We start from the raw sequence: 15,911 nt of genomic DNA, 5'->3' as shown, positions 1-15,911 counted from the left end.
GAGATAAGACTTTATCAAATTTATAGTCTAGTCTTCATTAGCCCAGTTGGTGCAGAAAAGTAGGATGTTAAATGTCATTTCATTTTAAATTCAAAGTGCAGTCGTCATTAGCCTAGTTGGTTGAGAAAAATAGGACGTTACACCCCATATCATTTCTTTTCAAATGTAAAGGTACAGACATATTTGCGTTAAATGTTTAGATTTTATCAGGCCGATTTTTATGCAAATAATAATTTTCCATTCACTTATTAATTATAGATATTATTTTGATATTTAATTGTAAAAGATTAGGAGTTAAAATTGCCCCATATTGCCTTCTTTATATATAGGGGGGTCCGATGGCCGAATGGTTAGCAAGCGAATTATTGAAATAATGACCTAGTTTGTGTCAAGTGGACTTTAAACCCGATTTCTCTCTCTCTTCTTTATATATGTAGTGTTTTCATTGTTTAAAAATTTGGTCCAAAAATTATTCAAATCCATCAATTAATATGACAATTTTAAGGTTACATTGGCATCTTTATCTTTCTTTTGACAAATACTGTAAATATGTAGTAAGTAATAATTGTGCTGTTTTTCTCGTACAAACCAGTCCAGTCTTGGACTTTTTTTTATACTTTGATTACTTTATTTCATAATAACATTAGTCTATTTAAAATTAAAATATTGCTCAGTTTTGACTTTGACATGTGCTTTTAATTGGCTACAGTTGTAATGCACATCCGCAATGGAAATAGCCAAGTTAATTTCCACTTTCAAACGATTCAAAGATCATTTCCTTTACAAACATTGCTCATTTTAAAGTTAAATTAGAATTTTAAAAAAAAAGATCATTTAAGATGAGAGAAGTATCCAGGTACAAGTGCATGTATTGTAGATAATTGGGTCTTGTTTTAAAATAATTCAAGAGTCTCGAGACTACTCAAATGCCAATTCTAACGGATATTCAACATGATCTTCAATCAGTTAATTATTATTCGTTCCATCTACAAAATGTAAAACATTTTCAGATATGTCCTTTAGTATTTCCAGTCAATGGCTATGGAATGATTTAAAAAATCGGTAACTTCACAACAAGATAATTTCAAGAAATCACTGAAAATGTATCTCTTTTTAAAAGGACCTAACTAATGATTATTTATTAGTTTAGTATATTTATGTATATACTAAATGATTATATTTTATTAATTGTACATCACAAATTGAATGCAACTATTGCAGAAATGAGCACTATAAATTAAATGTAATAAACATAAACTCAAAACTTTTGTGACCTATTAATATTATATAATATTCCAAAAATTGTTACAACAAATATATAGTAATATTTTGTTACAGAACTTCTATATTCCATTCATTTTGTTATGGAAGATCTGTATTCCGTTCATTAATAATTTTAAAATTTTGTAACAACCAGTATCCAATTAAAAACATTTTGTTATGGAATATCTGTAGCCAATTCATTAATAATTTTAAAATTTTGTAACAACCAGTATCCAATGACAACATTTTGTTATGTAATATCTGTATCTAATTCATTAATAATTTTAAAATTTTGTAACAACAAATATCCAGTGACAACATTTTGTTATCCCATTCATTAATAATTTTAGATTTTTGTAATAACAAATATCTAACGACAACATTTTGTTATCTCATTCATTAATAATTTTAAAGTATATTTAACAACAAATATCTAGTGATAACATTTTGTTACAGAACATATCTCGTTCAAGTTCTAGGAGTTCTCTATCACGAGAAGTTGAAGAAATAAACGAACAGGTATCGATGGACCTAGTCTCAGCACTTATATTATTAGATATTATATTCTATATTTATTTAGATGTTTTGGTCGTTGCTTGGCTCAACTCTTCTAATCTTATTATAGTATATAACATAACCGTGGTGTATCTACTGTTAATTAATATAAATTATTAATATCACCCAGTCTGTAAATATGGCACCTGTCACAGACATTATCAGGCTTTGTCTGGCACCACACCCTGGTGCCGGTTATTTTGTCAGGCACTGAAATGTCTTTACTGATACCTTTAGTACATTTTTTACACAAACTTCAAAATATCATTGAGTTGTTCCAAGATAGAATTAGAAACATTATTTTTGCTTTAACCTCTTGTGGCCTAAACATCAGTTTTTGCTTGATTGCATTGGGATTGGCCAACTTGAGATACTAAGTTAAACAATCTTGTATTTGTAATACTGAGCTGAGTAAGTATTGCAGTAGCATTCTGCATACAGAGAGCTATCTACTCCGAGAATAGATCCCTGCCCTGAATGGCCACATTATCTAAAAATTGATATACTATTTTGTAATACGTTTCTACTCCGTTCCACATCTGTCCTACACACGACGATTAAATAAACCTTTTCTATTTTATTAAATGGAAACAAAATAAATACATCTCAAAATTCGCGAAGTATACTGTGTGGTTTCGACGAAAATCAACGATTTAGGAATTAAAATGTCGGTCAACTAGCTTAGTGTCAATTCTCAAGTGGAGCTAATTGTAGACAGACAGCGTAAGTTTAGTATGTTGCAGTAGCTCACTGACTAGGCCGAGTTCCCGGGTTTGATCCCAGTGATAGCCAAGAAATATCCCCAAGGATTTCCCAGTCAGTTTTCTCTTGTCAGTGGTTCAGATGGAGGACATGTCAAGCTGTTCGGATATGAGGGAAAACCATTTTTCTGTGTACACATTGGCATACACGTAAAAGAATCATTGGCAGTTGGAATTTAATAAAGATTAGGCCGTAGTGCCACTGCCCGGGCAAGATTTCCCTCATACTCAAAGCACACTGTATGGTGTATGCCTGTCTTCATTAGCAAAACAGTAGGACGTTCAACCTCATTTCATTTCATATTGAAATGACGACCCAACCGGTCGGGTCTTCTTCCCAACCAGCCTGACAATAGACATCACTGTTTGGATAATGATGTATATTTTTACATGTGTCAACATTAATATCTTCTATTTACAAAATAGTTACTTTTCTCTCAAAGTTGTGAAATAACATATATTCCTTTCTATCATTCAGTGTAATATATTTCTTTAAACAAATATTATATACGGTACTTTCATATTAACTTTAATAACACAAACAATATTTATTATTCTCTTTTATTCTATACTATTCAAAAAAAGTAGGGGATATTTGATTTTTAAGTGTTATTAAAGTCACCTAATGAACCTGACGAAGAAACAAATGACAAAATGAAATGAAGTTCACATTCATCGATTTATTCCAAATGATCGTTAGACTAAGTCAGGCACAGACTGACCATTATAAGGGTAAAATGATACCCGGGGTCAAACAGCAAAGTTACCACAGCATCACAACCAAGTCAGTAACGGGTAAATCCTCCTCTGTTTGCCAAACAAGCATTGATCCGACGTGGCATACTCCTAATGAGACGTCTAAGGTCGTTTTGTCAGTTGTCTTATTACTGTTGCAACGCAGCAGCAAGTTCTTGGACATTGGCAGGACGTTGTTGACGTTGACGTAACCTCTATCCAAGCATGTCCCAGACATGCTCGATGGGGGAGAGGTCGGGACTCAGTGCTGGCCAAGGTAATGTGGTGATGTTCTGTTGTTGGAGGTAACCTGTAACGATCCTGGCCCTGTGACATCTTGCGTTGTCATCCTGGAAGATGAAACGGCGGCCATGACGTCGTGCGAACGGCACAACATGGACTGCCAAGATGTTGTCCCGGTAGTACTGGCCTGTAACACGCCCTGCAACAACATGTAAAGCCGTTCTTCCAGCAACAGTGATGCCTCCCCACACCATAACAGAACCACCCCCAAATCGATCATGTCTGATGACGTTAACGTCTTGGAAGCGCTCGTTTTGACGACGCCACACCCTCCTACGTCTGTCCAAAAAATCAACAGTGAACCTTGACTCATCTGAAAACATCACATTGCTCCAGCGTCGATTATCCCAGTGTTGACGATCCCTACACCAACGACGTCTTGTCTGAATGTGATGATCTCTCAAACAAGGGATCACGCGAGGACGTCGGGCGCGAAGGTGACCCCTATGCAGTCGATTCCGAATCGTCTGGCCACTCACTCTCACACCAGTGTCTGTTTGAAGACGAGCGCTGATCTGATTTGCTGTGATGACACGATTTCTCAAGGCCAAGGTACGGATAAATCGATCCTGGGCTTGAGTTGTCGCCCTTGGTCGACCTGAGCGTGGTCTGTCCTGTACAGATTGTGTATCACGGTATCTGGACCATAGCCTGCTTATGACAGACTGAGAAACATTCATCGTCCGCGCCACAACCGCCTGTGTTGTGCCGATCTGTAGCATGCCAAGGACACGTAACCTTTCATTTTGGGTAAGCCGACGCATATCAAAATTTGTTTTCTGGTCACTAAAACAATTAAACTGATGTTTCCACCCTGGAATTCAATGCCACAATGACTGTAACATTCAAAGTCAGAGTCGTGCAAATCTTGGGTTGGACCCCCATGATGATCCCAAGCATCACCTGCATTCCATGCGGTAGCTATTGGTGCGTTTGGGCGTCACATGTAACTGGAAATGTTTCTTCTGTTAGGTTCTATAGTGACTTTTTTCGTAGTCATTTGCATATTTTAGTATTATGCCCCCAAAATCAAATATCCCCTACTTTTTTTGAATAGTATATCTCCTACGTTAAATTATTAATCAACTATGCATTTGTGAATTGTTACAATGGCATTTAATATGGCATTTGAACTGGGAATACACAAGATATTTTTTCTATGGAATAAAAGCCCTGTTTATTACTGAACTACAGTTTTATCAGATACAATTATTGTTTTATCAGATACAATTACGGAGTAACAGTTTTATCAGATACAATTACTGAGTTACAGTTCTATCAGATACAATTACTGTTTATTACTGAGTTACAATTCTATGTAATAAATTTTCAACTGATTATAATTGCATGGAATACCTCTTATGTTTATTAATAAACAGTAATAGTATTCCATGAAATTACGCCCTGTGTAAAATCTGAGTAGGAAAACTATCATCATGGACATGACTGCATAGAATTGTGTCCCATGTCTCAGTAGTTTTATTCCATAGAATTGTGTCCTCTGTCTCGGTGATAAACAATAATTGTATTCTAATAGAATTTAAGATTGTGCATTTGTGATATACCAGTATATCTTTAATATTATTTCACATTACTTTCATAAAACAAATTATGAATATTGTTTTGTAGATTTTTATTATCACTGCACTATATAGAGTTGGAAATCAACAAAATATTTTGATATTTTTGCTTAATATTTGGCTTAATTTTATAATTTAAATACAAGTCCAAGATGAATGCACGGATTAGATATTTTTGCGAATATAGTGCATTTTTATAGTATGTAGATGATGTAGTATCTGTATGTGCATGCACAATCTGTTTCTCTTGTCATGCGAGAACAAATAGTTCATAGATTTTTTTTTATAATTTATAGAATTAAAGACCACTCAGCAAAATTTTTATGTCATTGGTCTGAAAATATTTAGGGATAAAATATGTATTTTACTATCATGTGATAAAGGCAGGAAATTTTATAGGTATTTTCTTGACAAAATAGTAGCTATGAATATGGCAGCTGGAATGTCTCAAGTTTTAAGAATATGCCAATTTTACTAGAGTTTATCAACAAGCGGTTGCCATGCAAGATACACCCTCATTTTGCAAGAGATGGACATATCTAAAGGAACTGAGATCTTCCAGATATAAACATATATATTAAGTTTCATCAAAATCTGATAAAAATTGTGACTTCTAGAGGGTCCACAACCTTGGTATTACATACTTTTACACTGTTTGTGAACATGGAGTTGCCATTTCTTCTGGCAGTTTCAGTCCGATTTTCATGAAATTCGAATTCAAGCATCATTAGGGTGTAAAGGTGACATATTTAACCCTTGTCGATGCACGTTGTGAGAATCACATAGCAGGTATCAGGGGTCCATATGGACCCCAGTTATAATTCAAAGTTTTTACGTACAGATATATCTGAATTTAAAGGCAGGGGTTTAGTTTTTATTTGTATTCATATTTGACAACTGAAAAACACCTAAATTATTATACAAAAACATTTTAGTGACATTGTTACTTTGTGTACTATGTGATAAAGAGGTTAAATGGCAATTCACGCTTGATATAAAAACCATTGAATATTTGGAATTCATCATTTAATTTTTGGTATTTGTAACATGCAGATGGTATCAGGCAGCAAAAACATTAGCAAAATCCCTACTGTGAGTTGTAAGTTAGGGGTCCGATTGGACCCCTTGTTCCCTTCAAGCGTTGGGCCTGATTTGCATGTAACAGATCTCTCCATGTGGGAAGCAGATGAATACCGAACTCTTCGCTATAAATTTATAGGAGACATTTCCTGTAAAAATTTATAGGAGACAAGGTCACTAAATTTCAGAAAGCAGTGCCCAGTAGTTATTACAAAACACTAAAAAACATTTACATGGGGTCCACGGAGACCCCACGTGCACCGACAAGGGTTAAACGTTTTTTAAAATCGGATAAAAATTGTGACAGAGGGACCACAAGCTAAAAACGTGATTTTTCGTACATTCAAGGGCCATAACCCAGAAAGTTGTGGTCCGATATGTGCGAATATTGAAAGGAACCAAGTTCTTTGGGTTATAAACATTAATTTCAAGTTTCATCTAAATCGGATATAAATTGTAACCTCTAGAGTGTCCACAAGCTATAGAGGACCCACAGTTAAAATTTTGAAGATGTAATGATCTGTGTCCTGGAAACGATGGGACAAAATACAGTGGGTAAATACATGGGAAATATTTCATTTAAGAAATTATTACAAGAGAATAATTAATAAGCTTTTGGAAAAACAGCCAATGTAGGCTGTCATGAGTGACTTGTTATAGTGACAACTACTTAAAGATACATTATGTAAGATTTAGATAAAGAGCTAGCCATTCTTGCTATAATAGTTTGAAAATAGATCATGTAAAATGAATAATTTGAACATTTCATTCAAATTACTCTATTGCGAGCGAAGATGTGCAATAATTTCATCCACCGTACTGGTTGTTCGAAGCTAAGTCTCGCTCCTCCATTTTTAGATTAAATCAAAATATGGCTGAAAGGTTCTAATCTATTTAATACCGGAGAAATCCAATGCCATCGAGAGTTGATTTTGGCCTGGATCAGTTAATTCATGTCTAATTAATAGTTTATATAACATTTCAGGCCTAAAGAAAGACCTGCAATAGGCAGATTTACCTCTTCCATAATGTATGTTTAACTGTCCTCTTAAAACTATAACTTCTAGTTCTACAAGTAAATGGAAATAGAACCTGAGTCTCCATTCCATTCTTACAAAGATATAATAATAATGAATTTATATAGTTCCATTCTTACAAAGATATAATAATAATCAATTTATATAGTTCCATTCTTACAAAGATATAATAATAATGAATTTATATAGTTCCATTCTTACAAAGATATAATATTAATAATAATGAATTTATATAGTGCCATTCTTACAAAGATATAATAATAATGAATTTATATAGCGCCTCTCATCTAGAACTGTTGTACTTGATGGCACTGAGCCGCACTGTCACATTTGGTATTCACAGTTAAATAAGTGAGTCTTCAAGCATGATTTAAAGGAGGACTCTGATGTTCTGGCTTCCTTTATTATTGCTGGGAGGTTGTTCCATAGGATGAGTGCTGTAACTGAAAAAGCCCTATCACCACAAGACACTTTCATAGTTTTTTAAACGACAAGAATCTTTGAATGGCCCTGTCTTTAGTCTGATTGAATCAAAGTCTGGAGATTATCTACTGATAATACTTTAGTTTTATTGTCTTAATAAAATGTTGAATAATCAATTAGAGTACAGTTTAGCTTAGATTAAACATACATTATGCAAGAGTGAAATCTGCCTATTGCAGGTCTTTCTTGAGGCCTGAAAGTTATCTAAATTATTAATTAGACATTTATTAACATGACGAGACCATAATTAACTCTGATTTAATTTAAAAATGGAGAAGCACGGCTAGAAGTCGAATGGCCAGTACGGTGGTTACGATCAATGCACACATCTTGTCAAAACTACAACTATTAGTAACTTTGCTTAAAATAAAGTAATTTGAATATTCATTTTTCATTAGCTATTTTGGAACTATTATAGCAAGAATATTCAATTTTCTATCTTAGTCTTAGATATGCCTCTTTAAGCATTTCTAAAAAATGCAAATGACATACAGAGACTGTAAAAAATGAATCGTGATGTTTGATTAAATTAAATCGATACTTGATTATTATTTTTTAAACAAGTCATCCAGTTTGTTGTTTTATACTCCGCTCATTCGTGTGTCCTCATTATCTTCATGAAATCATAATGTATTCAAATGTTTATTTTTTGCAGACGGAACAGACATCCAATCAGAATGCAGGACCCCCAGGAATGCCTGTCATGTTTGATCCAACCCAGTTTCAGCAGACGACACAACCTCAAGCAGAAACAAAACAAAAAACAGGCATGAAATATGGACAACGAAGAAAATACCCCAAATAAACCAAAAACAATTTAGGAAATTTATGACAATTGATGTCACAAGTTTTTTCTTTGTGTTTTTCAAATTTCAAGTTTTTCAAATTTCAAGATCTTATATTTTTTTTTTTCAAATTTCAAGACATTATTTTTGTTTTGTTATGTTGTCCCAATGAATCTTCATTAAAATTCACTTTGCCAGAAGTTTTTACTGTGGCCACACCTAGTTTAATTTTAGTCCTTCAGAAAGAACTACCTTAATATTAATTTTATTTAAGAACTCTTTGATTGGTTCAACTTTTTAGCTCATGGACAGCCTTGGAACTGTTCTCAACTAGTGCTACCTAGACTGCCCAAAACTGCCTAAGAACTAATATACTGTCATACGTATTCACATACTTTAGGCGATTTCAGGTAGTTGAGAGAACAGTAGTTTAGGGCGATTTCGGGGATATACCGGTATATCACTTTTCTCATATTTTCTTCAAGGAACCGGGGTACCGTAGTCAATATTCACATATACCAGATCCTAACACATTTTAAAAAAAATTGGTGTATATATCAAACACAAGTATTTGTATATAGAGATGTAAATATTGTATATAGTTTAAAAATAGAAAGAACTTTAATTGAAACACCCCTTTTATACAAAATGAACTTGTCAAATTGTATGTATTAAGTGACTCTGGCACAATGTATTTTTTTGTTAAAGGGGTGTTTTAATTAATGTTATATTGATTGTGTGTATATGAGATGATAATATATATTATTGTGCTATTATTATAAAATATTTATAGAATAATATTTGAGTCAGGAGATGGGGAATGGATGTGGATATATAATTTTATGACTGAGCATTTCTTTTGTATTGGCCAGTAAAGACATGATTTACTATAGAATTGATATTTAATTCAATATGGCTCTCTAAAACATTGATTGATGTCAAGGTCGCTTATTACAAACCCTTATAATTTAATTGATGCTAAAGTTTGGTGAGTGTGTGTTACAATATGGCCTCTCTAATAACCCTAACATAGATGTCCACTTATTATATCTGTGTTGTAGCCAGAGTCATACCCTATACACGAGACAGTGTTTCACTTCTGCTATAACCATAGGTGTACGGGAAATTTTTGACTGGGGGAGCGGTGGTGGTTGGTGCGGTGGTTCTTAGTATGTTAGTATAGGTTCATGTACCAGGCCTGTAGGATGGAAACGAAGTGTGCAGATTCTTTTACTAAACTAACGGACCGAGTACCGACTATATTTCCGATCCGAATGCTGCTAAGGGTGTCTGTGGTTTTTTTTACAAAATCTTGTATGAATAAATATGCATTTTAAGTGATTCTGAGGAGTTTTTACCAGATAAAAAAAAGTTCAAGGCCCATAACAGGTTCTACAATATCTCTTTTGCGATGAATAAGTTCTTAATTTCTAAATCATCAATAAAAAAGAACTAAATTTTATTTACTTGTAATATACACAACTAAAAACAGTTGTTTATGTAACTGTAACTTGTGGCTTACTGTACTCCAAACAATAGAGGGTTCGAGTCTTAAGATTTCTATTTAATTGCCTAACTATAGACACTCTGAATTTAAATTCGCTGTTAAATTGGACACATTCAAGAACACAATATTTTTTTATACAACTTTTACAAAGTACAATTGTGTGCCCAAATTTTCCAAGCATTTGGTGCGGCTGCCCCCCCCCCCCCCCAGCCCCCCAGCCCCCCCGCCCCCCCCTCCCCCAGCTCGTATGCCTATGGCTATAACTGTTTATACACAAGACAGTGTTTCACTTCTGCTATACCTGTTCGGTGCCATAATATTAATAGAACTATTATGATGTCTTTCCTTTCATGGTGATAGTACTACTAATTTCAAATACTGCTACCCATGCACCCACCCATTAAATAAATTATATTTCATAACACATGCTCATTCATTATTTTATTCATATTTTGATACATAATAAAATTCTTCACTTTTTACAAATGTAACTTGAGCTAGTTAATAAAAGACAGATTTTTAACCATAATCATCTCTTGTTTTGCATAGATTAGAATTAGAGTTTCCATGTCCTGAACTTTAATTTTGGACAATTTGAGGAATGCGTAAATGCTTGATTACTCTTGGATGACATGCACATGTCTATATTTTTACATAAACCTTCTGTTGGGTCGTTAAATCGTTAAATGTAGGTGATAACATCTTCATAGTACTTTTGCCTTGTACCTATTTAGTGGCTTAACTGAGCATGGGTTGAGACTGAGACCTGAATATTTCTAATAATAATTGTTTACTTAGGTTAAACATACATTATGTAAGAGCAAAATCTCCCTACTGCAGGTCTTTTTTCTAGTTTCAAATGTTATATAAATTATTTGACATTTATTCACACAACAAGCCTATAATCAACTCTCGAGAACATTGGATTACGTAGATATTTAATGGATAAAAACACTTTCACCATTGCTTAGGTTATTGTCTTTTATCATTACTTTATTATTGATGTTGATTGTTGATTATTATTATTCTGTTGTTGATTAATTTGTTATTATTGATGTAAAAAAAGTATGTAATTATATACATATATATATATATATATATAGTTGATTTGTATTTATTTGATATACATGCAGTTGTATCTCAACTTATACCCCCTCTCCCGACCCACTATTTCACTCTGTTATCTTTACCCCACCCCCTACCTACTGCACACACTCTTTCCATTTGTTAGTAATATTCATTGTAAATAATTTATATAAATGATATATTTGAGGCTTGAATAGTTCACCATATGTTTGACGTAATATGGCCCGGTTGGTACTGATATTAAACCATATTTCATTCATTCATTCATTCTTATTGAGGTGTTCATCTAACTCTTGTAATTTTTGTATACCTTACATATTTTGTAAAGTAATGTTGTTTAGATAATTTTTATTAACTGTAGAAAAAAAAACTATTAAAGCCAGAATAATGTGTGATAAAAAAAAGGAGTTGCCAATGCTACTTTTTTGGATTTTACATAGCTACTTTTGAGGAGTTGCCAATGCTACTTTTGAGGAGTTGCCAATGCTACTTTTGAGGATTTCACATAGCTACTTTTTTGAGGATTTCACATAGCTACTTTTTTGAGGATTTCACATAGCTACTTTTTTGAGGATTTCACATAGCTACTTTTGTATTTCTAACTATATACATTCCATTTGAGTTTATCCCAGTACCTATCTACATGTAGTTAGGCCAAACCAATTTCAACTTTTGTTATTTGGGAACATGTATCAAAATTTGGCCTCTTTTTTCTTAGAGAAGAAAAAAATAATTTAGAAACAAAAAATATTTGTTTGCTTTTCTCAACAGCTTTTAGTTTGGAAGAAGTAAAAATAGAATGGGTATGGTCTTTTTGTTTTTATTTCAAGGTGGTATTGTATGTAATTATTGTATATAGATTATCATTTATGAGAGTGAATGTTTTATTGGATGGTCTAGTGGTTACTGTGTGCATGAAATCACAAGTTATTTAGTCACGTAACTTGGTTTCAATTCCCCACTTGAACGTGACAAGGAGTAGGGTCACCTATCCAACCTCATGGGTATTCTCCTGTTCCTCTGGTTTCCTTCCGTGGCTAAAGACCCCTACGTGTTAGTCCCAAAATGACCTAGTTAGTGACAATGGAGGTTAAACCCCCTCTCTCTCTCTCTCTCTCCCTCTAAAAAAATTCACACACTTAGATTCAGCTGATTATAAATGAAATGAAATGGGGTTTAACATCCTAGTGTTCTGCTCTGACTGGGTTAATAAAGATGACAGCTGATTATGAGTTATGACTGAAAGATATTTTATCAGTTGACAGTTTATTTGTAAAACTAAATAACTTTTTAATTGGCCTGAGCATTTCACAGCAAATGAAAAAAACCTAATTTAAAGAATATGGATGCAATGTATATGTTTATTTACTATTAGCCTTTAAAATATAGCAAGGCTAATTCAAGGGAGATAATTTATCATTGACCAGATGAAGTAAATGTTAGAAATGTGTGTTACAAATGTATATTTATCAATTCAGTGTTTTGTTTATAAATTATATATATCTAAATGTCTTTACTGGCCAATAAAATCATATTTTAATTTCAATAGTTGGTTCGTTTTAGTGAAATCGAAATATTGTGGACAATTGCGAACAACTTTGAAGGACATTGCAGTTAATGAACAACCCATACACCCAGTCGAGTGCACTGCATGCAGTCAGGGGCGTACATAACGCTTTTGTTTGGGGGGGTGTTTAGCCAAAATGCGACCGACTGATGCACATACCCCAGTACGAGTGACGCAGTCAGGAGCCGCGCACCACAGGCGCAAGTTTTCTAGGGGACATGTGCAGAGCAGATCTCGAAGCTGGGAATAGGGGGTGGTTCCAAATCTAGGGCGCCATCCACAATCCCACCCCACAATGAATGTCAACAAAATACTGGCTATAACATTAAGCGTCCCAGTAGAACATACTTGTTCGCCGATCGTTGTCTCGCCGTAAAGCAGTTTTATTTAAGTTGACATGTTTATGTCATACATGATAATTGTGCCTATAACACTGAGCAACCTGAGAAAATTTTGAAAAATTGAGTCAATATCCTAGCACTTGAGGTCATTGCTGGGGGGAAATCTTGTGGACGAGAGGACCAGAAATGTGAGCCAATGGGACAGAATCTCGAGATCTCCCCCTGTCAATTCCACCTGTTTTGCAAGAGTTGACATAACATTTGTATAGTCTGACGCCCCACGACCCACACACCAGTATAACTGGGCAGTTCACTATAACCGTGAATATGATAGTGCCGAGACAGTATAAGAAAACAGAGGAATAGAAGAATGTTGCTACAACGGAATCGAGCGTCGCAGACGCGAAAAATTTTCAGATATGTAACCAGGCTTTTAATTTTTCGGGACTGGGCCTGAAAATTTGTCATTGTCATAGCAAATGGAACCAAATTCTCGCTAACGAGAAAATAAGAAATGAGACAGAATCTTGCGGCCTATCAGTCAATTTCGCCTGTTTTTGAGACCGACTGTTTTTTTACCATGGGGGAAAAAAATTTCATAGAACAACATACTCACAACAGCATAAGAGTGATAAACATTTTTTCAAACATGACAAGCAGACATAGTTATTTTATACTATAGTTTTGTGTGACGTTTGCAATTTAGGCTCACGGATTCACGCAAATACATAGTATTTGGGATCTATTCTGGCATTGTTTGTTTACCTCATTAATTCATTGAGTCGCCGATGCATAATTTTGAGACCGACTGCAGTGACTGCACTTATTTTGAGACCGACTATTTTTCTCCCTGGGTGAAATTTTGTTCATAGACCAACATACTCACAACAGAATAAGAGTGAAACACGACATTTTTTCAAACATGATAAGTTGACAAGGTTATTATATACTAAAGTTTTGCGTGAGTAGCGTGACTTATGCAGTGAGCACTTATTTTGATACAGACTGCTCTTATTTTGCGACTGACTGCACTGATTTTGCGACCGCCTATTTTTCTTCCTGGGGGAAATTTGTTCATAGACCAACATACTCACAACAGAATAACAGTGAAACACAGCATTTGACAAGGTTATTTTATACTAAAGTTTTGCGTGAGTAGCGTGACGTATGCAGTGTGCACTTATTTTGATACCGACTGCTCTTATTTTGCGACCGACTATTTTTCTTCCTGGGGGGGTGTACCACCCCCCCCCCCACACCCCCCACACCCCACATTTACGCCCCTGCATGCAGTTTCTGAACGGCAATCTAAACAACAGAACCTCTCTATGGCATGCATCATTTATAGTTATTTCATGACAGTGTTAGCTTAGCAATGCTCGGGGTGCAGCAATACTATACCACTAATATACATCAATTTTACAGAGAAACCTAGCGTTAAAATGAAATCCAGGGCGGGATTCCAGAACCGTCAGAGATAAAATGAAATCACTGAGGCTGATGTCCCCCGCCAATTTGAAAAAGTAATGAGATGACACACATTTTTTTAAATGCATAATATTTAATGAAAATGAAATGGGGTTTAACGTCCTACTGTTTTGCTCCGAACTGGACTAATGAAGATGGGCATACGCCACACAGTGTGCTATGAGGGAAATTTTTGCCCGGACAGCGGCACTACGGCCTACTCTTATATCGAATTCCAACTGTCAAGGGGTCTTTTACGTGCACGCCACGGGACCTCTTTTATTAAACATCGATAAATTTACTTATAAGTGTTTAATGTGAGCAGAAACTGTTCATTATTAAAGCAGAAATATATTTCAAAGGGTGACCAGACAGATGTATTTTATTAGTCCCCGTTTTGTTGCATGGTATTAGGTTAGGTGTATTTGGTAGTTTTTGTAACCAAGGTAGCCTATTCTATAGATAGCGGTAGAATCATTGAGAAATAAAATACCGATAAACCATCAATCATAAAGTGTTTATTTAGAATTGATTTTATGGTATTCAGTTTGATGCATAAACAGTTTTACACACAAGACAAAATAAACCAAGATATATCATATGAAATATTAGATAAAGAGCTGACAGTTCTCACTATAATAGTTAAAAACTAGATGATGTAAATTGATTATGCTGAAAATTTCAGTCTAAGCCGAGAAAACCTTATTTTAAAATCTCGGTAGCCTCGATTGTCATTGTTACCGCTGTCACGATAATTAACAAAGTCTCGATTATCCATTTTGTGTTTAATTATCAACGGAAGTTGAACAGCAGATGGGATTCAAATCCAATGAAAATCTGACATATAAGATTTCATCCAGAGTTGATTATTGTCTTTTCACGTTAATAAATGTCTAATTACTAGCTTATATAAGACCTTTAATAGTAATAGGCAGATTTGCCTTTTGCATAATGCGTGTTTAAGTGTAATATGTATCCAGAAAACATTGATTCAGAAAATGTTTAATAATGAACTTAGTCAAGGTACTGATGTAATGAAACTATGGGAAATGCGCATTATTGAACTTAGTCAAGGTATTGATGTATCGAAATACGCCAATTTTCACCATTCTCACTTAATTAGACTCAAAGTTGTCGAGCTCCAAAGTCTCGACCAAACAAATTACTTATATTATGATATACGCCAAGTTTCACCATTCTCACTCATTTAGAATCAAAGTTTTAGAGCTCCAAAGTCTCGACCAATCAAATTGCTTATCACTCTGCATACCCCGAGCCGAAAATGTCCATTATTGAACTTAGTCAAGGTATTGATGTAATGAAACTTTACACTAAGTTTCATCACTCTGACATAATTAGAA

At 34.4% G+C, this 15,911-nt stretch overlaps 1 protein-coding gene across 3 annotated transcripts in view; it reads left to right on the top strand.

The window, feature by feature from the left end:
- Positions 1 to 12,721, top strand: part of LOC126829306 (protein transport protein Sec16A) — a 49,743-nt gene extending 37,022 nt beyond the window's left edge. For 2 of the 3 annotated variants that reach the window (XM_050559104.2, XM_050559087.2), the window contains 2 exons: positions 1,720 to 1,782; positions 8,453 to 12,721. In XM_050559104.2, the coding sequence (XP_050415061.1) occupies positions 1,720 to 1,782; positions 8,453 to 8,602 (213 nt within the window). In that variant the 3' untranslated portion in view covers positions 8,603 to 12,721. The remainder of the gene's footprint in view (positions 1 to 1,719; positions 1,783 to 8,452) is intronic. The other variant, XM_050559095.2, reaches the window with a different exon arrangement.
- Positions 12,722 to 15,911: the final 3,190 nt, after the last annotated feature.

The sequence above is a fragment of the Patella vulgata genome, chromosome 1 (genome assembly GCF_932274485.2).
Source record: "Patella vulgata chromosome 1, xgPatVulg1.2, whole genome shotgun sequence".
Lineage (NCBI taxonomy): Eukaryota > Metazoa > Mollusca > Gastropoda > Patellidae > Patella > Patella vulgata.
Note: the sequence above shows the minus strand (reverse complement) of the source record. Positions and strands in the feature narration are given on the sequence as shown.